The sequence below is a fragment of the Ictalurus punctatus genome, unplaced genomic scaffold (assembly GCF_001660625.3).
Source record: "Ictalurus punctatus breed USDA103 unplaced genomic scaffold, Coco_2.0 Super-Scaffold_100060, whole genome shotgun sequence".
NCBI lineage: Eukaryota > Metazoa > Chordata > Actinopteri > Siluriformes > Ictaluridae > Ictalurus > Ictalurus punctatus.
The window spans coordinates 676377-697713 of record NW_026521090.1 but is presented as its reverse complement, the minus strand read 5'-3'; the positions used below and the strand labels follow the sequence as shown (position 1 = coordinate 697713).

Genomic DNA, 21337 nt, shown 5'->3' with positions numbered 1-21337 from the left:
ATAAGGGTGGCTGCCCCCCCCCTCGAGATAACGATAAGACCAAGGTCCCTCCCGGTTGTTTAGTCGTCTTGCTTACGTCATTTTTTTAACCTAGGGAAATGGGAATCTTGGTTTTTGAAAACCTAGGTAAAAGAGAACCCTGGTTTTTGAAGACCTAGGTAAAAGAGAACCCTGGTTTTTGAAAACCTAGGTAAATAGAAACACTGGGTTTTTGTTTCCTGGGTTGTTGGAAATGCCTGGGTTCTGATTTTATGTGTAAAGTAAAACCCCTGGTTTCAATTCTATGGGTAAGTGAAATAGGCCTTTTCTGGAAACCTATGGGTTATCTAGTGTGTAAATACAGTATAAATACTGGAGCTTAAGCTCAGGGTATGGGGGATCACTTCTGAGAATTCTCATCGGTGTGGATCTCGTGTGGTGGAATGAAACAATAAAGCTGGACCCTTGCTTCTTCTCACTCACGGCTGGTGTATTTTTTCTATCTCCAACTGGTCTCAGAGGTAGATGTGAGTATTGGCTTCTAAGTTGAATTTTAAATGTTTTTGGGTAATAGGCTAAATTCGAGCCAACAATAGATACAACCAAGTTTGTGGATCCCCCTCTTGGAACCTAGAGGGTTAGAAGTTTCAAAATCGTTGTAATAGAGTAGAATCTGAAAAGCGTGCTTTTGCTGTGAGAACAGTGTATGGTTTTGGAAATTACGACCCATCATTAATGTCTTTGTAAACTCCAATTCCACTCTGTTTGTCCTGTAAATGAATGAATATGGATTTCAGTGTACCCAGAATGGGTACATACATGCACTTGTCCGTTACAGGAACCTGCCTGTAGTTCTATCTCTGCGCAAATCCATTCTCACCCCAAGAACTATTTCCCATTTCTCATCATAATATTTATGTCTCCTTGACACAGTGTCTAATGCTGAAAAAGGTTACCTAATTGATCAAAACAGTGATTTATTCTTCTACAAGTGTCTGAACTTGTACTTTCAGGAGTAACAGTTTTAAGAACTGCATCTCATGCTTGGATTTTAACATCATTAACAACTTCTTCCATTGAACAAACAATTGTTTGGACAGCACTTTCAGAAAGACCTGATGCTTGCAAATGAGCAACAATTGAGCCATACATTGAAGCTGACTTGTAACAACAGGACTTTGTGAAGGATGTAAAGTGGCAACAGAATTTGGGCGATCATTTGAGCATTCCGCCTCATATTTTCCCCGAGTGGAAAGATCCTGATTAGTATCAATCTCTTGATCAATAGTGTGACTATGTACTTTGCTGAGGTGATTTCGGAAGCCACTATACGTACAAAATGATAAAGGGCAACCTGGCTCTCCACATTTTAAATGTAACTTTTTGCTAGGATATAAACCATGTTGAAATTTTAAATGTTGACAAAGAACCAAACAAGTTCTGAGGTGTGATTTACATACAAAACATGTGAACATCTTCAAGGCTGTTAATCTCGCTGCAGCAATCTCTCTTTAATTATTTTTTTAAAGACTGGAACATTTTTAAAATACAAAACAGTTTATACTGACCATTGTAATCCTCAGATTCAGGTTCAGTTCCTGACAGCAGCTCGCCCATATTCTTAAGAGTCTTGCAGTCTGCAATGATTTTTGGCTTGAAGAATGTTCACCACTTTGCCAGGAACTTCTGAGACACTTCGTCAGCAAACATCATGGAGAAATCCTGGTCGATCTATAAAGAAGGTTTATACAGGTTTAAACATAACGGACATAAATGGATGAAAGGTCAAATACTAAAAATTAAGATCTGCTGTGTTATTTATGGATACATTTGGGATATAAAAGATTAGAACGTTGAATTTCTCAGTTTGGACCGGCCTGTTGTTGTTATGGTGATCATTGAACAACTCCTTTCTCTGCTGTACCAGTGAACTCATTTAATAACTACAGAGAAGGTCATTTCCTTTTCAAAACTACTTCCAAAGCTAAATATTTTCTTACCAATCCAGATACAGCAAGGAAACGAGTGAACAAATCCAGGACTGAAGATGATGCATCCTCACCGACCATCTTCTGCCGATACTGGAAAGTCGCTCAGTCTGATCTAGGTCAGTCACTCCTAATGGTGCGTTCCACCAAAGGGGTGACACTATCAGAGTTGATTTCTAGAAAACAGTTATAACACTCCATTTTGACACCAACTGTTTCATGGTACAGTGTGAAATCTAACAGATTAGACAACATACAGAGTTAGATCAATTCCAAGTAGAGCTAGATTGATTCTATTCATAAACACCAAAAATTTAACTCTGCTCAATTTGCTGTGTAGGAGCAGTGATGAGAATAGAAATGTATTTCTAATGTTAGTTGAAATTTCAAAGATTAAGGTAATGTATCATACATTATTACATTGCAACAAGAATGAAGTGAAGTGACTCTTAAAAGAGCCTTTGTGTATATTAGACGGAGTTGTCGTTTAAACGCGTTCTCCACAAATATGGCAGGCCAGCTGAATATCCTTGAGAGAGATGGAAAAATGTGAAAAGCTAGCACTGTGGCTACATGTTTCACAACCGTGAACTGTATTTCAATGCTTTTTGGTCACAGCTGCTGTAAGGCTCTTGCGTCTCTGGAAGTCCATCAACGCAGAACGCATTCCGCAGTCCAGACAACAGGGGCAAAGAACCTGCACCGAAACCTCTTTTTTGCTCCACACACCGGGATGTAATTTCATATGTGTGAGCTATGTCAGCAAGAGGTTAAGGTGATGAACTGCCAATCAGCCCATGTGGGTTTGGATCCTATTTTTCTTGTAAAGACGTTGCTTAAGCGCATTCTGTAAAGGAAGTCTGCATGGTGCAGACATTGTTGGCATCTGCATGAGCAGTTAGTCTGAAGGGGAAATTAGGGTCAGGTGTTTTCAATCAACGGGATGACAATCAGGTGTGAGTGAGCTCATATGTAGAACAGGGATCTATCAAAGTCTGATCTTCACAACACATGTTTGTGGAAGTGTATTATAGTATGAAAAAAGGAAATTTGTGAGGATCTCAGAAAAAGAGTTGTTGATGCTCATCAGGCTGGAAAAGTTAAAAAAAAAAAAATACATCTCTAAAGTGTTTGGACTCCACCAATCCACAGTCAGACAGATTGTGTACAAATGAAGGAAATTCACGAGCATGGTTACCCTCCCCAGGTGTAGTCAACCAACAAAGATCACTCCAAGAGCAAGACATGTAATTGTCCACGAGGTCACAATGGATCCCAGGGTAACTTCTAAGCAACAGCATTTCTATTGGATTAAGGTCAGGACCTTGACTTGGCCATTCCAAAACATTGACTTTATTATTCTTTAACCATTCTTTGGTAGAACGGCTTGTGTGCTTAGGGTTGCTGTCTTGCTGCACGGCCCACTTTCTCTTGAGATCCAGTTTACGGACAGATGTCCTGACATTTTCTTTTAGAATTTGCTGGTATTATTCATAGTTCATTGTTCCATCAATGATGGCAAGCCGTCCTGGCTCAGATGCAGCGAAACAGGCCCAAACTGTAATGCTACCACCACCATTTTTCAGAAATGGGATACGGGTCTTATGCTGGAATGCAGTGTTTTCCTTCCCCCAAACATAACCCTTCTCATTTAAACCAAAAAGTTCTAGTTTGGTCTCACCTGTCCACAAAACGTTTTTTCGAGTAGCCTTGTGTCTTGTCCATGTGATCTTTAGCAAACTGCATGCAGGAAGCAATGTTCTTTATGGAAAGCAGTCGCTTTCTCCTTGCAATCCTGACATGCACACCATTGTTGTTCAGTGTACTCATTATGGTGGACTCATGAACATTAACATTTGCCTAAATGACCATGTGTAATATTTATGTCTGGTTTCTTTAATTAGGTTCTCTTTATCTACTTTTAATACTTGTGTGAAAATCTTATGATGTTTTAGGTCCCGGTAATTAAGATGTATAGAAAGTTCTAAAGGCTTCACAAACTTTCAAGCACCACCGTAAGTGGGATGTAAGGTCATAGCAGAAGAGCTCTTCCGCAAACACTACCGATGTGACCGTGGACCATGGGGTCTTAAGCCTAGACGAATCGCGTCCAAAAGACCACGCCTTAGCTCTGTCTTCAGCTGGAAAGGGTTAGATGTCTCCGGCAGAGCTGGTTAAGCGAAAGGCACCTGAGTCTCACAACAGCCCATTTGTCGCGCCCATGCCAGATTTCTTGTTGTCCGGCGGAATGACCCGGTCACCTTCTTACCACGAACGGGTTTACCACCACACCAGCCTGGGGGTAGTGTGGCCGAGTGGTCCAAGGCGCTGGATTTAGGCTCCAGTTTCTTCGGGGGCGTGGGTTCAAATCCCACCGCTGCCAGGGTAGTTAGCTTATGGTGGGTGATGCCTTGTCTCCGAAGGCTTTACGCAGGTTTTTTTTCCCACGCTTTCATGCTATACACCATGTAGCATGCTGCCTCACAAACGTCTCAATTCATGCCCCCCTTTTCCACAGTCGTTGTGTATATCCAGGTAAGGATAAAAGTTACATTTCTATCCATCCATCTTCTATACCGTGTAATCCTACTCAGGGTCACGGGTAAAAGTTACATTTTCCAAAGAAATTTAACTCGCTGAGATGGGCAGTCCATAGGTAGTCGGTACCTAGCCGCCCAAGGATTGGACTGCATTGCGACGGCTCGACTATGGACTTGTCCCGTTCCGTGAGACCTTTGGGCCGTCTCGCCGCATCGTCACCCTTCAGTTTATATGACGGCACAGCTCATACCTCAAGACTTGAATCAAATCTATTTGAGAAGCAGTCATCTAGTCAGTGAACATGAAACCCTCATTCGTATAGACGAGGTGGCCGAGAGGTTAAGGCGATGGACTGCTAATCCGTTGTGCTCTGCACGCGTGGGTTCGAATCCCATCCTCATGGCAAAAGCTTGTCACTTTGCCTCCTCTTTCCAGCAATATCTGGCTTTTTTTGAAATATTTGTTGCAGTCTGTCTCACGCCTACAAACGGGAAGCTTTGTACAGGCCCCTGAGCTAGCACTAGAGAGGGTGGAGAAATGTGAAAAGCTAACACTGTGGCTACGTGTTTCACAACCGTGAGCTGTATTTCAATGCTTTTTGGCCACAGCTTCCAAAAAGGCTCTTGCCTTTTTGGCAGAGCCTTTTAAGGCTCTTGCGTCTCTGGAGGTCCGTCAACGCAGAATGCATTTCGCAGTCCAGACGACAGGGGCAAAGAACCTGCACCGAAACCTCTTTTTTGCTCCACACACCGGGATGTAATTTCATACGCGTGAGCTATTTTTCTTGTAAAGACCTTGCTTAAGCGCATTCTGTTAAGGAAGTGTGCATGGTGCAGACACTGTTGGCGTCTGCATGAGCAGTTAGTCTGAAGGGGAAATTAGGGTCAGGTGTTTTCAATCAATGGGATGACAATCAGGTGTGAGTGAGCACCCTGTCTTATTTGAAGAAGTGCTTGGACTCCACCAATCCACAGTCAGACAGATTGTGTAGAAATGAAGGAAAATCAATCAATCAGTCAGTCAGATGTTTGCTTATACTATTTAAATAGGCCCCATTTGGTGGCATCTGTTGCTTACAGCCATACCACTCTGACAAAGCCTGATCTCAGAAGCAAAGCAAAGTTGGGCCTGGTTAGTACTTGGTTGGGAGACTGAATGGGACTTCTAGGTGCTGTATGCTTTTCATTTAGATAAGTGTTTTAAGCACTTTATTCTTCAATGTCAGGAGAAAGTATTCATTACTACACCAAAGCAGCCTCCAATTCCTACAGTTTTCTCCCATACATGATAGATTAACTCTAGTGCTACCTAGAACAACCTCCTGGAACTGGTCAACTTTATTAAAATCCGGTGGAATTGGGCCATTTTCATGTTGTTTTCATATCCACAATTTTCATATCCAAATGTTCAGCAGTTACCATGGAACAGTCCATTTCTGAAAGTCGCCGTATAACCTGTTATAGGAGATGGTGTGGAGTTCTCAAAAAAAAATTGTATTTATCCCAGGAAGTTTTCGAACAGAAACCCAGACAAGAAGTCAAGGCTTCCATGTTTTTTGACATCCTCAGAATGATGGGTTAGCCCATGTACATTGTAGCTAACAAATTCAGGACCATACAACTCACTAAAATGCTTTACAAATGACACTAGCAAACTGTGAGCAAAGTCATTAAGAATTATACAAAGAGTGGATTGGAGAGTATAAGGATAGCAACAGATAATTAAAATTGCTGTACATTGGTTCTGACAGCACATCAAGAAGAACCACTGGACTTGTGTATAACAGAAACTGTCGCAATTTTGTTGCTATCCACCTCAGTCTTTCTGAGAATTGCCTGGGTTTCCTAGCAAAGTCCTCAGGAATATAACATCTCAAGCTAACAAGTGTGTCTGAGATTACAACACTTTGGCGAGCAGACAAATGACAACATAAAGGGCCTGAAGCAAGCCATAAGTCCAGCAGTTTTCACATAACACCAAGACAAATAAGGTGCATGTAATCATGTGGAAAGCATGATACCATGCCAATTCCTGCAGCTTTTAAAAGAGATGTTTCAGTATGATGGTCTTCATCAGACATGTTGATAAAAGACTCATCAGTCCTACACGGGCTGTTGATCTCAGGAAAGGTCATTCTATGGTTGATGTACACACCAGATTGGATGCACTTGTCACAACCTGAATAACCAGTATGTGATTTAATTCCCTTTATAAAAGCTCTAGCTGGAGCATCACACAGGATAGATGCGACTTTTAGGAAAAATTGCTTCCCATTTATGGCAAATCCCTTGCTTAACCCTTGCAGTTCACTGACTAGATCTTTCAAATTCATCAGTTTGTGATGTTGGCTTTGATTTACTACAGAACAGAGCAATGACAACTGGTTTCTTAGTATAACCCTGCAGTAACCCTATAATGGGCCAAAATTACAAAGACGAACTTTTAAACAGTGGTAAGCCTTCCATGTTCAGTTGAAGTTCGGATTCATACTTCTCTAGAACATAAGACCAGATTCTTTCCATTGTTTTGGACAAAGCTTTAAGAATACCAAAATAATGATATGTGCCACCAGCAACATTTTGGATATTAGATGAAGTTATCTCGTCATCTTGCACTGCAGCACCAAGATATTTTTCTCCTAAATGACTTCCAAATGAAGTGAGCATTACATTGACTTTTTTACTGCTCTTTTTCTAACATTCCATCCATCCATAATTTTGTAATGACCTGTCTGGTGCTGGTTCCAGTGTTGACTGTCGCACATTTAAAATCTGTATCCCGTGTTTATACATTTCTGTAAAGCTGCTTTGAGGCAACGTCTATTGTAAAAAACGCTATACAAATAAAATGGAACTGAATTGAAGTAACAGCGTGGTTTTGTACAACCAAGAATATAAGTCTGTCTCCTTTTCTCTTTCCTTATCGACAGTAGGAAATGCAACATACACATACAAATATAATATTTGTACACATGCAAGACCATATAAGGCTGCTTCAGTAAAAAAAAAAAGAGGGGGTCAATTAAAATGAAATATGCAATTAACCATTATATTCTTGGTTTTAACTAGAGATGCACCGATGTATCGGCCAATACCGAAAGGCTATTTTTCATCTATCGATAATTTAAAAACATTTGATAATCTGACAGCACAAAAACTCTAGAAATTACTCAGAAAGTATTGGAGTTTATGGCGCTTGATGATCAACCATGCTCTGTAGTGAAGGACATGGGATTTCAGCGACTGGAAAAACACCTTGAGTCTCGCTACACTTTACCGAGGCGGCGTTATTTCACATTCGTCTGCTTACCGGAGTTATACAACCGTATGACAGATCATATTCACGAGCTCCTTCATAACCACTCCGCGATGAACTTCACAACAGATGTTTGGTCTTCAGATGTAAGCCTGACGAGTACGCTTAGTCTCACTGCTCAGTGGCTCCATTGTGACTTTAAACTTAAAGTCTTGCTTCATGCACAAGAACTTCCCGGTTCTCAAACTTCATAAGAAGCACCTGCATCGCGTTGTAAATCGCGCTGCTCGCAGGTGAACTCTCGCGATACTCCTGGGCAGAACGGGAACTCACATTCCTGCTTCTTAAAGGGCCAGCGGAACATTTTATCCCTAGATGAGAAGGACATCTGTGCATACTGCATGGACAATACACTTAATTAAGGGCTTTAATAACCAGTTTCACAATTGGAAGGTTGTCTTCTTTTTCACCTGGTTATTTATATATAAAAATATAAAGTATTTAGCATGTTTGTATTTAGGTACTTATGTTTCTAAATAAATAAGCATTATGTCATCAAATCACAAGTCTGTTTTGATTTAATGGTCAGAAGCTGTACTAAATGACGAATAACCTAAAATCACAAACATGATACTTGTAAATAAAATCATTTCATATATGCAGTTTATTAGATCCTTAAAGTAAAAAGACAGCTAAATAGTGAAAAACATAATTGTTGGATTTATATGAATGGATGACAATAACTTGCTATTAGTGCATCAACTTAGTCTTTCTAATTGGCATATGCTCCAGTCAGTGTTGTTCATGGGGAATTTATTCTACAACTTCTACAGTTGTAGTGAACTTCTACAGTTAAAAAAAACCCAATACTTAAAAAAAACAGTTAATGAAGCTGAGGCTCGAAGGCGGGTCGCTGGCATAGAAAGTCTGCTGTTACTGCTGCAAGTACCAGAAGTCACTGACTGCAAAACTGTGTTTACAAGAAGAGTCACTGCATTCATCAAAGTCGATGGGATAGAGTTCTGCTGTGCTAGTGCTGTGGATGAAAGGGCTCTTACTTCATTTTGTGCTTATTTTGTCTTCAATTCAACATATCCATCTCATTTGAAGAACACTCTGATTTTTCTTCAGCAATATGTTTTGAAACTTACTATGGATGGTGACAAGCCTCTACCTACTCCAGTTACCAGAGTAATCAACCTCTTACAGTAATATCTGCCAAAAATGCCTCGTCTATTCTGTTGTCCTAAATGCTCTCGGAGAACGATTGTCAAATTAATCCAGCACATTGGTCTCATTCATGCACATGAGGCAATTTTTTCAATAACTTGTGGTCTTAATGACTGTCAGAGGACCTTTTCAAAGTATGAGTCCTTTAGATGTCATATTTACCAAAAGCATAAAGACACTGTATTACAACGGACTATGGCTGATGATCCTCAGCATTTGCGATGGTGCAATGACGATGGTGCTTTTGAAGTTTGTAATCCCCTCGGGTCTAAACGTAACAAGCAAAAACTGTGTGCAATCTACTATACAGTTGGAAATATGGGTACAAAGAATTACTCTCAGTTAAAACATTCATTTAGCTTTACTTCCTTTTGTTATTATTATTCATACTGTGTGAAATGTCAGGATGAGTGGACTGTCCTCTCACCAGGTGAGGAGGTTGATTACCAGGCACTAGGTATATACAATGTTGTTGACAAATTACTTATTGGCACTAGATATTCTTGCTGAAGACAAAACAGCCCCACTTTATATTGATTTTACTCCTCACCCTTTAATCTATCTTTCTTCTTCTTCTTCTTTTCCTTATTGTTATTATTATTATTAGAGTAGTAGTTTAGTAGTATTCATCTTAGCATAGGATTAGGAAGTGATTTCTAAAAACTGTCAATCACACCTTCATGCTAACTCTGTACATGATGTCAATGGTGCACTGCTCCTCTCTCTCTCTCCGTAGATACTTACAGGGACCCTCGACTTTAAGTCTTTTTATTGCAAAAGCAACTGCTAAAATAATTATGTGCAGATAGAAAAAAAAAACGTATTAGGCTAAGCAAATGTTCTGAGTTCTTTTTCCTAGCAGTTTTTGTCATGTATATGTATTTCATCAGCACTACTATGAGTTTCTTTTTTTTTCCCCCCGGTAACAATAATATAGCCTTATTCTGATTACTCAGAAAGACTATAATTTTATTTACAGTTCCTCTCCTTAACTTCAGTCACTTCCTCACTGAAACCTATAATCAGAATAACTCCAAAGCTCAGGTCTAAGCCTAAGTCTCCACTCTAAATCATGTGTCTAGAACACAGGCTCTGAACTCTTATCTAACACATTTGGTGTTTTATCTGCTCTAAAGCACCCACCTGAGCTCGTGCAGGCCGCTTAATTAGCTGATGACTTGAATCAGGGGAGTTTGGTGCAGGTTCTAATTGAACATCCTCAGGAGTGTAAGGAAGCCTCTCTCTAATATCTTTCTTACCGGTTCAACTCCAACTTCATCACCACCCCAAGAAAGCACTGCATGTTGGTAGTGTTCAGGGTCAGTATCTAAACTGATAGTCTATTCACACACACTAGCACTACTGCACTTCACATCCAGTATTTCCTTCTCTAATGTAGTAGGTTCATTGGTAACAGGTTTGTCTGATTAGTATTCTGGAGAAGGTTAACAATGTCGGTGTGTTGGTTTGGAGTTGTAGTTTGTGTTTGCCATGTTTGTAGTCTGAGGTGCATTCTGGGAAACGGAGTCGCTGGTTTGCTGTGACATGACAATGACACTTGAGAGTTTACTGTTCAAGACTCAGAATTACTATACATTACTATAATTACCATCAAGCTGCACATTTTTATGTGTACATTTTATGAAAGTAGTACTATGTTTTTTCTCATTTACGGGTACCTCATACAGTCAAAAGGTTATTGAATTTTAATTATTTTCTTAAAAATAAAATAAAAAAATATAAAAACTGAGTTGTGATTAGTTGTGAAATTAGACAACACTCGCAGACTCGTCCTCTGAGGTGAAAAAGGTTTATTACAAAAAGATGGTTAATACAGCATAGAAGAAGTATCCCAGAAGACAAAAAAATTTACATGATCATCCTGTTTACAACGTTTACAGCCAGGCTCTTAATGCATGCTGTTACCTTCTTGAGCATCAGTGAATGTTTGCACCTTTTGGAATAGTCGTGTACGAGTCCCTCGGTTGTCCTCAGTGTGAAAAGATGGATCGGAACATCATATAACCTCTACTGGAAAGGGCTAAAATATGCAGTAAAAGCAAAGTATGTGAAGGACCTGGAGGATTTTTCTGAAGAACAGTGGGCAGTTTAACTGCTCAGGACAATCAAGGGACTCATGAACAACTATCATAACACATAAAAAGAGTCGTGGATCATTCAGGTAATGACACACAGTATTAAGAATCAAACGTATGTAACCTTTTGAATGGGGTAATTTTGATTAATTCAGCTACTATCTTGTGGACTATATGTAAACATCTGTTATGTGAAATAGCTTATTCATGGCGGTACTAAATAAGAAACTTAGGATTTTTATGATCAATCTTATTTTGTTAAGAGTATTAAGATTTTGTAGATACTGCAAGTGGTATGTAAACTTCCGACCGCAACTGTATACCCACCCAGCTACCAACACACACACACACACACACACACACACACACACACACACACACACACACACACACACACACACACACACACACACACACACACACACACACACACACACACACACACACACACACACACACACACACACACACACAAAAAAAATTCAACCATTTAAAAACAGCAAGGACTTTTATAAACAATCAAAAATAGACTATAATATGAACATTTTAACAAATTAACAAAGACACCACAGTTAAAACACTCTAAATACCTTCTTTTTTCAAAAGTTTTCAAAAGTCTTCTCTTGCGCCCGCACTCTCGATCTGATGCCAGCTGGAGCCACCTCTTCATGGTCCCCTCAACCTCCATCTCTGCAGCTTTAGCCGTGAAGAGGTTTCTATGAACATTGGAAGAAAGCAATACATATCGTAAGCTTATTATGAATCTTAAGCATTCTTACATTTTCACCCCTGTAAAACGTGCCCTGTTGGATAATGATGTGTGTACAAACAGCAAAGGGAGCACTAAGAATTCCAGTGGGAAGCAGAAAGAGTCATAGGAGGCCTATTCTGTTGACCAACTTATTGTCAGTTGGGTGAGTCCTTCCTTTTGTGCCAATTAACACAAGAAGCTCCAAGTTACAATCTGTGCATTGGCCAGGAATTGAACCCAGGTCAACTGCTTGGAAGGCAGCTATGCTCACCACTATACCACCAATGCCACACTGGGTGATTCAACTCTGGTGAACAAAAGTTTAAGGATGTGCTCTTCTCATCAGAAGACCATAGGCAACCGCCAAGGGTGGCACCTGTCATGGTTTCTGTACTGTAGTGGTTATCATGTTTACTCCACACGCAAAAGGTCCCTGGTTTGAAACTGTACCGAAACAAGTGAGAACTTTGCTTTAATGACTGAACGGTTGTCATCACCTTGACAACGCCTGGCTCTTTCATTGCTCAATAAGACAATAAGAAAATTTTCCGTAAAGTACTGGTCACCAAGTTCACCTATCACCAAGAGGTCTACGCCCGGAAAAGGCTGGGAGCGGTTTCCCTTCCATTGAGCTTTTGTAGCAAGGCAGATAACAGCTGCTTGCAAAATCACAGGCAGTCTCTGCTTTTCCACTGAATATGGAAGCCTGGCCCTTTCCTTCAACAAGAAGACAAGAGTAATGATGCGCTTGACTCGAGGTTGCAACTTGTAATTCCCCACCTCCAAGCGGGAAAACCCTCGACTTGAAATTGCCATTCATCAACCGTGGGATGTCTTCTGATCTACCAGTTCCTTCCCCGTTCGTCGAGTGACGTCGAGTCGGCATGAGGGATTCAGAACTCACAAAGTGGCACTTACCTCAGTGGTTATTTGCTTTAGATCAGGGTTGTCCAGTCTTTTCCAGAATGGGCCAGTGTGTTTGCAGGTTGTCATTCTAACCAAGCAGAAGCCACACTTTAGTCTATTGAAAGCCAAGATCGGCGGATCCAGCAATTGGAATCAGGTGTGGCTCCTGCTAGATTGGAACCAAAAGCTGAAGATTGGACAACGCTGCTTAAGACCAATCAGCATATACACATAATTGCTTATTAAATATAAAACATTGACTATATAGATGGCTGATTGTGGAAAATGTACACCTCTCATCACAGTTTGCATGCTAGCTTGTCGCTAACAAAAGACAGACACGGAGAAGCCGCATTTTCTTACATTTTCGCCCCTGTTCACAGGTCAAATGTGCCCTGATGGATAATGATGTGTTAACAAACAGCAAAGAACCACGATCAATACAAGTGGGAAGCAGGAAGAGTTCTAGGAGATCTGCAGGGAAGCCTATGGCACATTCTGTTGACCAATTTATTTTCAGGGAGGTGATTGCTTCATTCTGTGCCACCTACCATAAAGTACCGCAAGTAGCTACTGATTTCAATCCATGCATGGGCCAGGTATCGAGCCCAGGTCAGCTGCTTGGAAGACAGCTATGCTCACCACTATACCACCAATGCCACGTTGTGCAATTCAACTCTGGTGAACAAAAGTTTAAGTATGTGCGTTTCTCATCAGCAGACCATGGTCAACAGCCAAACAGCTTCACTGTCCGTGGTTTCTGTAGTGTAGTGGATATCCTGTTTGCCTCACCTGCAAAGGCCAGTTGCGTGTAGGTGGCAAACACATCCAAATCACCAGGACAAAAAAACAAGAACAAGGGAGAAGCTTGGTTGAACAGCAGAGTTACCAGGGTGACATCAGAATTTGGAAACTTCTAAACCAATTAATTTACTATTACGTAATAAAAAGCCATGCAGTGAATAAGACACCGAACTGCATATGTTTGAAACACAATGTATGTTTGTTTAATAATGAAGAGACAAAATATAACCATTCAAAATGTTAAAATATCTAAATATTTAAATGTTTAATATTAAAAATATGAAACTCTCCATTATGTTTGGTGTAAAGTTGATCACTCGATGCTTTCCGCTGGTTTGTCATTGAGTGTGATTCTCATTCTGAGATGTTTTTGTCATCAGGATGGTTTTAAACCTAATGAGCTCATATTTCACACTAAAAACTGCTTTCTTTTAGTAGCAGAAGGATAAGATGCAGCGGCTTTTTGGTGAAAAGTCAGTTTCAGTTTGTGGGAAATGCCCTGCCCTCCGGGGCAAAACTGTTTTTTTAAGCTGATTGAACAAGTATGTGTGACTTTTTATTTTATTGGAAAAGGGGGAAGTCATTCTGACTTTAATTAGACACTTTTAATGATCTCAGTCACATTAGGATCTGACAGCAACAAAAGAGAAGCGAAAGTGATGTGAGTGTAAACCGAAAGTGAAGCAAATGCGAAGTTAGACTGAAAGGAGTGTGAAATTTAAAAAAATTAGTAATACTCCTTAAAGGTCTAAATGAAATAAAATACAATTCATAAATCATAGTGCAAAGAATATTGTGCAATATGAACATAAAGTGCAAGCCTAGATTATGTGTATGCACATAAAAAATTTTATTTAATCTAGATTTAAAGATACTTACATCTGTGGCACATTTAATATCGACTGGGAGCTAATTCCAGTTTATTTCAGCACAAAATCTAAACACTGCTCCATGTGTGGAGCTATATTGGAAATAGTGTGGTGGGATGCAGACCTAGTCTTAGATCATATAATACAGCTCTCCTTGTAACGTTCCTTGATGAGCTGACATCAAGGATCTGAAAATGGTGCCAAGGTTACTGCAAAAAAAAAGTCATTAAAATCTTTTACACCCCTGCTGTAATGTGTGGGAGTGTTGAGTAACTGCATTGACGCTTGGGGGCAGTAATTAGCGTTAAGGTTGCTTTTCACCTCCAGACGGAACTCGCGAACAAACGCAGCTACGCTCTAATTGGTGGAGCTCCTGGACGAGCTGCTATTTAATTGGTGTAGCGCTTTAGCTAGAGTTTTAGTTTCTTCCGTGTTTGTCTCAGAGCTGTAATGGTCGAGGCTTTCCGGTGACGCGCGTGTTTGTGTTTATTCATTCAGCATGAGTGCTTACTGAAGTTATGTCTAACAACTTATTCCTTGCATCCCTGCATGCTGGTCAATAATTAGTAAAACATTTCTGACATTTGTTTTTTGTCCGTGTGTGATTAAGAGAGACATAAGGGGAATCTCCAAACTAAAGAAACAAACAGCAAAAATGTCTCACAATCACAGTTATAATCTAATGAACGAAATAAAATATTAAAAACACAGTTTATTAACTGATTTCAAACAATCAGGAACAAAAAGAGTTACAGTTGACTAAACCGTGACATATTTAACTGGTATATCCAAAAAGGAGAGAGAAAAAAAAGGAAAGTGGTAAACGGTAAACATGTCTTATCCGTGTAATCATTATAGATGCAAACAAAGCCCTTAGATTGTAAAACAGTACACATCCAGTGAAAACAAATTAGAGGAAAGGTATATAGCCTGTGGCACAAACAGAGCTTAAACCTAATTTTCACCAAGCCTTATTTACAAAACCAACGAGTGATAAACCAATTATTTTTTTCACCATCTTTTAACCAAACGTGTGCTTAATTCACAATTCCAGGGTTTATATAATCTTTAATTCGTATTGTAAACAGTGAGCATTATGGCTGTTAAGTAAACTGTCAGTTCAGCACTGTAGGTGATGACGCAGTTAGCAGAGGTGTTAATTCAAGACTGTAAAAGTAAACTCAGCATTTGATGTGTTCAGTCAGTACTGGGGATTTTGGCTGTAGGCTGCAAGTGAAAAACAGAAAATGTGCTCAGAACAGTTGTACATTACAGCATCCATTAGTTATGGATCACTGAACTTCTTTTAGAAATATCTCAGAATATGACATTTGTCTATTTTGATTAAGAATTTTTTTTATTTAAAATTAGAAATAAACAAGTTTTTAGAATTTTGAAATGTAAAAAAAAAAAAAAAGGAAATGTTCAACATTTTCAATAATTGATGTTCAAGATTCTGCACTATTTCTAGGTAAATGTGCAGATCCCTGGTTAGTTTAGATTCTGCATTAGCCAAGAATATCCAGGATCTCCCAGTCAATGTCCTCCAGAGTCTGATTAGCTTCCTGTGCATGACCCATCTCCTCTGTGATGTTGTGCTGGCGCCAGAGAGTCTGAATCTTTGTGTAGCATGTTCCTCCATCTGGGAGGGAAAGAGAATGATATAAACAGTGGTTTAAACACAAATTTTACAAGGCACGTTGAGTATCTTGTTTGAGTTCTCACCTGAGCCCTTGGACAGTTCTCCATAGTCATCGAGGTACAGGAAAAGAACCTGATTCTCCCTCACCCTGTAAAAGACAGCAGAGGCTCATGTACTGCAAGCCAGGACTTGACAATACCTACAAATGCTGTATATTCACAACCATAAATGTTAATTCAGCAGGAATGTCTCAACTCCAGGCCTATTGCTGGATTACTGAGATGTTGAGTGTTGGGGGGAAAGGAAGCTTGAAACTGTGTAGGATGGAGTGTTTCTAGGACAGGGTGGAGTCCCACTAGTATAAGAAGTCATGTATTAATAAATGATGAAAAGTTTTTTAAACATTTTGGACGATGCCTGTTATGTATTAATATTTGACCAGTTAATTGATTATTACATCCTCTTTCAATAATAAACTGTATTCCTTGCTTATAAATAGTTTATTATGGAACTTCAAATTAAAGTGTTATTTGGAGTATTTTTAGCAAGCTGCTGTTATTTTTCTTATTTAGTAGCTTTACAGCTTCCTTAACAAAATAAGTAACCCATGTGTGAGGGATTATTGCTGACTAATTCACACCAATGCCCAGCCCTGATATAAACAGGCAATGCACCTATAAGACATGGCAATCAACACAGATGTGTCTTCCATCTTCCTGAGGAAGATGCTAACACCAGCTCAGCAAACAAAGGTGTGTGCAGTACACGCTTCAACGTCCTCACCCTCCAGCTCAGTCTGGCAGCAGCTGCTCTGAGAAGACAGCATCGTGCCACACACCAAGCACAGAGTTTGAGCTCAAGACTTAACTCCATCTGACTTAGGACAGCTACAAAAACAATGGAGGTTATAAACACAAAAGCAATAACTAGAGATGTCCACCAGAATTCTATTCTATTAAGCACATACTGGGTATAAATGAATGCAACTCAGAGTACACACACTCACGTGAAGCTGAAAGCCTGGTTGATCAGTGCACAGTAATCCTCTGGTAAATCAATTAGATTATTGGATTCCCGAGGAAAACTACACAAAAAAAACAAACAAAAAAAAAAACACTGAAACCATACAGTCTTAACCCTCTTACCCCTAAGTTCCCACAGTATTATGTCCCATAACCCTATATTCCCCAGAGAAACAGCACGCCAACCCTGAGTTCCTGGGCCAAAATCAAATCAACATTTTTAGGCCTTTAGAAAAAACTTATAATGTATTTGTGTAATATTACTTTGAAAATGAAGCACTTCAGTGTTTTTACTCCACTTAGAGCACAATTCTTAACTAGAGAAGTTATGAAAAATGCTCGCTAAAATCCTTCTACTCATTTAAAAATACTATACAAGTGTCAGCGTGGTCAATGCCTTTGAATAAATGCATTTTAGCGCCAAAAGTAAACTTTCTGGTGATAATCAGACCAGCAGGTAGTGTTTTCACGAATACACAGAGATGGTCAGGTTATGACTCCAGACCCCTGCAGTGTCAGTCGCACTGGTTGATGCTGAAGATGAAGACGGATCAGGGTCTGAATCATGAGTTTGCATCACTATCAGTTTCGGTTTCAACATCGCCTGAACTTTCACTGCTGTCACTATCTAGAATCCTCGCTCTATCTAGAAACCCCCCCCCCCCCCCCCCCCCCCCCCTGTGTTCCTGTGTTCACTGTAGGTGTAACTTTAGCTGGAACACGATTAGCTTTTCACTTTGGCATTTTTAGTTCACTTCTACTATTACACCAATATTCACGCTTGGATCATCTTCATTGTAATGACAGCGTAATGTTGTAATCACGTCGTGATGTCATGACTTCAACCTTCCAGGTAAAAAAATTATAATTAAATAAGTAAGGAATCATAGCAGAGCAATGCCAGTACACCGGCCTCACGCAGATAACATTTACGCTGTAAAGCCGCTATACGGGGTAAGGGGGTTAAAACCACCATTTCAAAGCAAAGTTCAGAAGGCTATAGGTAAGAACAAAGAATGATCACCTTATAAGGGTTTCAGGTGACTGGAGACATTGTTGCATGCCTGGATGTGAGCACCACCTGCAGGACAAATGGACACAACACACTCAACCCATTACAAAACAATCAATGATGTGTACACATGATATGGCATCATCAGCATTCACAGAAAACCTGTCATTTCTCGGCTCAGTTATGAAGTTTCTTACCCCTGAAGCAGGGGATCCAGAAGCTCCTGGTGATTATAATAGAGCTGGAGCAGGTTAGGAGGCAGACACATATGCACACAGCACTTCCCAGAAGATCAGTTTCACTACATACAATATACTATATACAGTGCATCCGGAAAGTATTCGCAGCGCTTCACTTTTTCCCCATTGTTATGTTACAGCCGTATTCCCACATGGATTAAATTCATTATTTTCCTCAAAATTCTACAAACAATACACCATAATGACAACATGAAAGAAGTTTGTTTGAAATCTTTTAATGAGTATGAAATTTATGAAAAATAAAAAAACAAAAAAAAGCACATGTTTTAAGTATTCACAGCCTTTGCTCAATACTTTGAAGCACCTTTGCTCGGCATCTCTAATAAGCAGTAAGTTTTGGCAAAACTCAAAACATGACAACTCAGACACAAAACCATTGCTATTCACAAAACAAAGTCTACTAAATACTGAAACAGTATAAAAAAACAAATAGTAAATAAAAAACACGTGGACTGCAGCATGTATAGAAACATCTCTTTAGGATTAAATTTAAGCACTTTTTAAAAATTGTGTTCAAACCCCAAAAAAAATAAAAATAAATCCCTACACAAATCTAATGCTGTTGGCTGCAGTGAATTACTCTGACAGCCCCATTATTGACTCCCACACAATTGTGCCTGACAGCACACTCAATAAAAACATCCCAAAAGAACATTCATATTGTCAAACACGTTATTACTCATTTGTAAGAACGAGGGTTAATAAACACACACAAATGACAACATAACACAGATCACCATCTATTGTTAAGTTGTACGTTGTAAGTTGTTCATAAGTATTCACAGCCTTTGCTCAATACTTTGAAGCACCTTTGGCACCAATTACAGCCTCAAGTCTTTTTGAGAATGATGCTACAAGCTTGGCACACCTATTTTTGGACAGTTTCTCCCATTCTTCTTTGCAGGACCTCTCAAGCTCCATCAGGTTGGATGGGGAGCGTCGGTGCACAGCCATTTTCAGATTTCTGATAAATCTATTTCCTTAGAAAGCTATTAGCCTTTTTCCTAATATGGATCATGCTCGTGTTAATCCACTTTTAATTAGGGCTCTATTGTTTTTAGGATATTTAAAATAAATGTTTTATGCTTGTTTATTTTTCAATTAACAGTGACCATGAGCAGAGAGCTTACATGTAACTGTTTATGACAGACCTCCTGATTAAAGTTTAAATAAAAAAGATTGGTATCTGGATCAGTATCAGCTGTAAAAATCCTGATCGGAGCATCAGTAATGAACACCATTAAACTAAAGCGCTTTGCATCTGACGGGTAAATGAACTCACCCAATCCCAACTGTTGTGGATAAAAATTACATGAAATAAACAGGAGTGAGACCTAGTATGAGTAATATGTAATTTTATTGAAAATTCACAGGACTGGTTTGATTCACACTTTAAGATCTTTTAAGAGTAACACACTGTGGTTTATTAATCACAGAGAAGTATAAGAGCTGAAGTATAAAAGCTTTTTAACCCTATTGGTACTGATATCATAGTCTTTCTGAAATATATTGGTTATCTACTGTGTAAATAGAGTATAAATACTGGAGCTTGAGCTCCGGGTGTCAGATCACTTCTGAGAATTCTCATTGGTGTGGATCTCGTGTGGTGGAAATAAAATCTGGACCCTTGCTTCTTCTCACTCATGGCTGGTGCCTTTTTTTTTCTATCTTCAACTGGGTTTACAGATGTGAGTATATGCTTCTATGTTGAATTTTAAGTGTCTTTGGGTAATAGGCTAAATTTGGGCCAGTACATCCTATATGAGATTATTCAGATATCTACACAATACACACAGAACGGTTCGAAAACCGACTCCAGCCCAGAACCATGACAGTGGAAAATGTCTAATAGTGTAGCTTTAAATATATTTAAGAGGAGCAGACTTCAAACACTGATGTTTATTGTATTTGTTTACAAGGTGGAACAGGTTAACGGTTGTTTTTTGGAAACAGTCTGTAAAACTAACTGGAAATATTATTTAGTTTATCAGAAGGTAAATTAATGTCATGGCTCACACTATGTTCCTAAAGTCTGTCATAATTGATCAGCTCAAGTTCTCACGCCTACTTGTGTTATATTGTGGCATGAGAAAATTTAATGTGAAAGTGCAATAAAAAATATGTTGTCACTAAAATCAATTAATAATCGTGATAAATAATCGAGATCTCAATATTGATCAAAATAATCGGGATTATCGTTTTGACCATAATGGTGCAGCCCTAATTTCAAACAAACTTCTTTCATGTTGTCTTTATGGGGTATTGTTTGTAGAATTTTGAGGAAAATAATGAATTTAATCCATTTTGGAATAAGGCTGTAACAACAAAATGTGGAAAAAATGAAGCGCTGTCACTACTTTCCGGATGCACTGTACATGTGAAGTTCAAGTGATCAAGGTTTCCATGTTTTGGCAGAACTGTGTTTCAATCATTTAACAGGTTAGATGAGACAACTCAGCTTTGTGGCCAATCTGATAAATCACCTCACAAATTAAATGGTAAATCTCTTCATTTAAATTAACGTCAGTTGTAGAGGTGTACGGTCAGGTCAACTTTCAATCAGATAACAACATGTGGTGGAACCCATGGGTCAAATGTAGCTAAGTGAGTTTGTGATGGGGCGGGAAGGGTGGGGAAAATGAAGCACTTACCGTCAAGCTCAGGCAAAGTGGGAACTCCATTGAGATGGTGGAAGAACAGTGCGGCTCCTCTGAGGAAGGGCAGGATGCCTGCCTTTACACAACGCCAGAGATGCCAACCCGAGCTAGTCTCACGCAGGCTACTAAGACAAACATGCACGTGTTAAGATCATTTCTACAGCACTGTAAATGAAAGCTCTGTGACTGAAGTCAAAATAATAATTTTCCCAGGCTTACAAAGGAGTTTTTGATGAATGGGTGTGAAAGAGCTCATGGGATTGATATTATACTACTACTACAAATAATAATATTTTTGAACCAAAATCATGCTCCTGGTTGGATG

At 39.4% G+C, this 21337-nt stretch overlaps 1 protein-coding gene, 1 long non-coding RNA gene and 2 other non-coding genes across 6 annotated transcripts; 1 reads left to right on the top strand and 3 right to left on the bottom strand.

Moving 5' to 3' along the window:
- Positions 1–576: 576 nt before the first annotated feature.
- On the bottom strand, positions 577–8150 carry LOC128630788 (uncharacterized). The gene is made up of 3 exons (XR_008395005.1): positions 7818–8150; positions 1980–2143; positions 577–1710 (listed from the first exon to the last, which is right to left on the bottom strand). It is a non-coding gene; the product is annotated as an uncharacterized LOC128630788 (long non-coding RNA).
- On the top strand, positions 4269–4350 carry trnal-uag (transfer RNA leucine (anticodon UAG)). The gene has a single exon. It is a non-coding gene; the product is annotated as a tRNA-Leu (tRNA).
- A 3906-nt stretch (positions 8151–12056) lies between the features above and the next one.
- On the bottom strand, positions 12057–12128 carry trnag-ucc (transfer RNA glycine (anticodon UCC)). The gene has a single exon. It is a non-coding gene; the product is annotated as a tRNA-Gly (tRNA).
- Positions 12129–15267: 3139 nt separating this feature from the next.
- Positions 15268–21129, bottom strand: LOC128630780 (E3 ubiquitin-protein ligase UBR2-like). 3 transcript variants are annotated; one of them, XR_008394995.1, is made up of 6 exons: positions 21007–21129; positions 18108–18164; positions 17062–17145; positions 16845–16948; positions 16145–16209; positions 15268–16061 (listed from the first exon to the last, which is right to left on the bottom strand). XR_008394995.1 is itself a non-coding variant. In XM_053679066.1 (4 exons), the coding sequence occupies exons 1-4, from the start codon at positions 18361–18363 to the stop codon at positions 16918–16920; spliced, it is 237 nt and encodes a 78-aa protein (XP_053535041.1). In that variant the 5' UTR covers positions 18364–18525; the 3' UTR covers positions 16683–16917. The 3 variants fall into 3 exon arrangements, 1 of the variants encoding a protein (XP_053535041.1); XR_008394994.1 differs by lacking the exons at positions 15268–16061; positions 16145–16209 and having other exon boundaries at positions 16683–16948; XM_053679066.1 differs by lacking the exons at positions 15268–16061; positions 16145–16209; positions 21007–21129 and adding an exon at positions 18293–18525 and having other exon boundaries at positions 16683–16948; positions 17068–17145.
- Positions 21130–21337: the final 208 nt, after the last annotated feature.

Bases quoted from the DNA above. Each gene is read 5' to 3' on its own strand.
- LOC128630780 (XM_053679066.1), bottom strand. From the start codon at position 18,363: ATGTGTCTGCCTCCTAACCTGCTCCAGCTCTATTATAATCACCAGGAG. The intron at 17,146-18,107 runs GTGATCATTCTT...TTTTTTGTGTAG, and splicing joins TCACCTGAAACCCTTATAAG to TTTTCCTCGGGAATCCAATA. The intron at 16,949-17,067 runs GTGAGTGTGTGT...TTGTTTTTGTAG, and splicing joins AACCAGGCTTTCAGCTTCAC to CTGTCCTAAGTCAGATGGAG.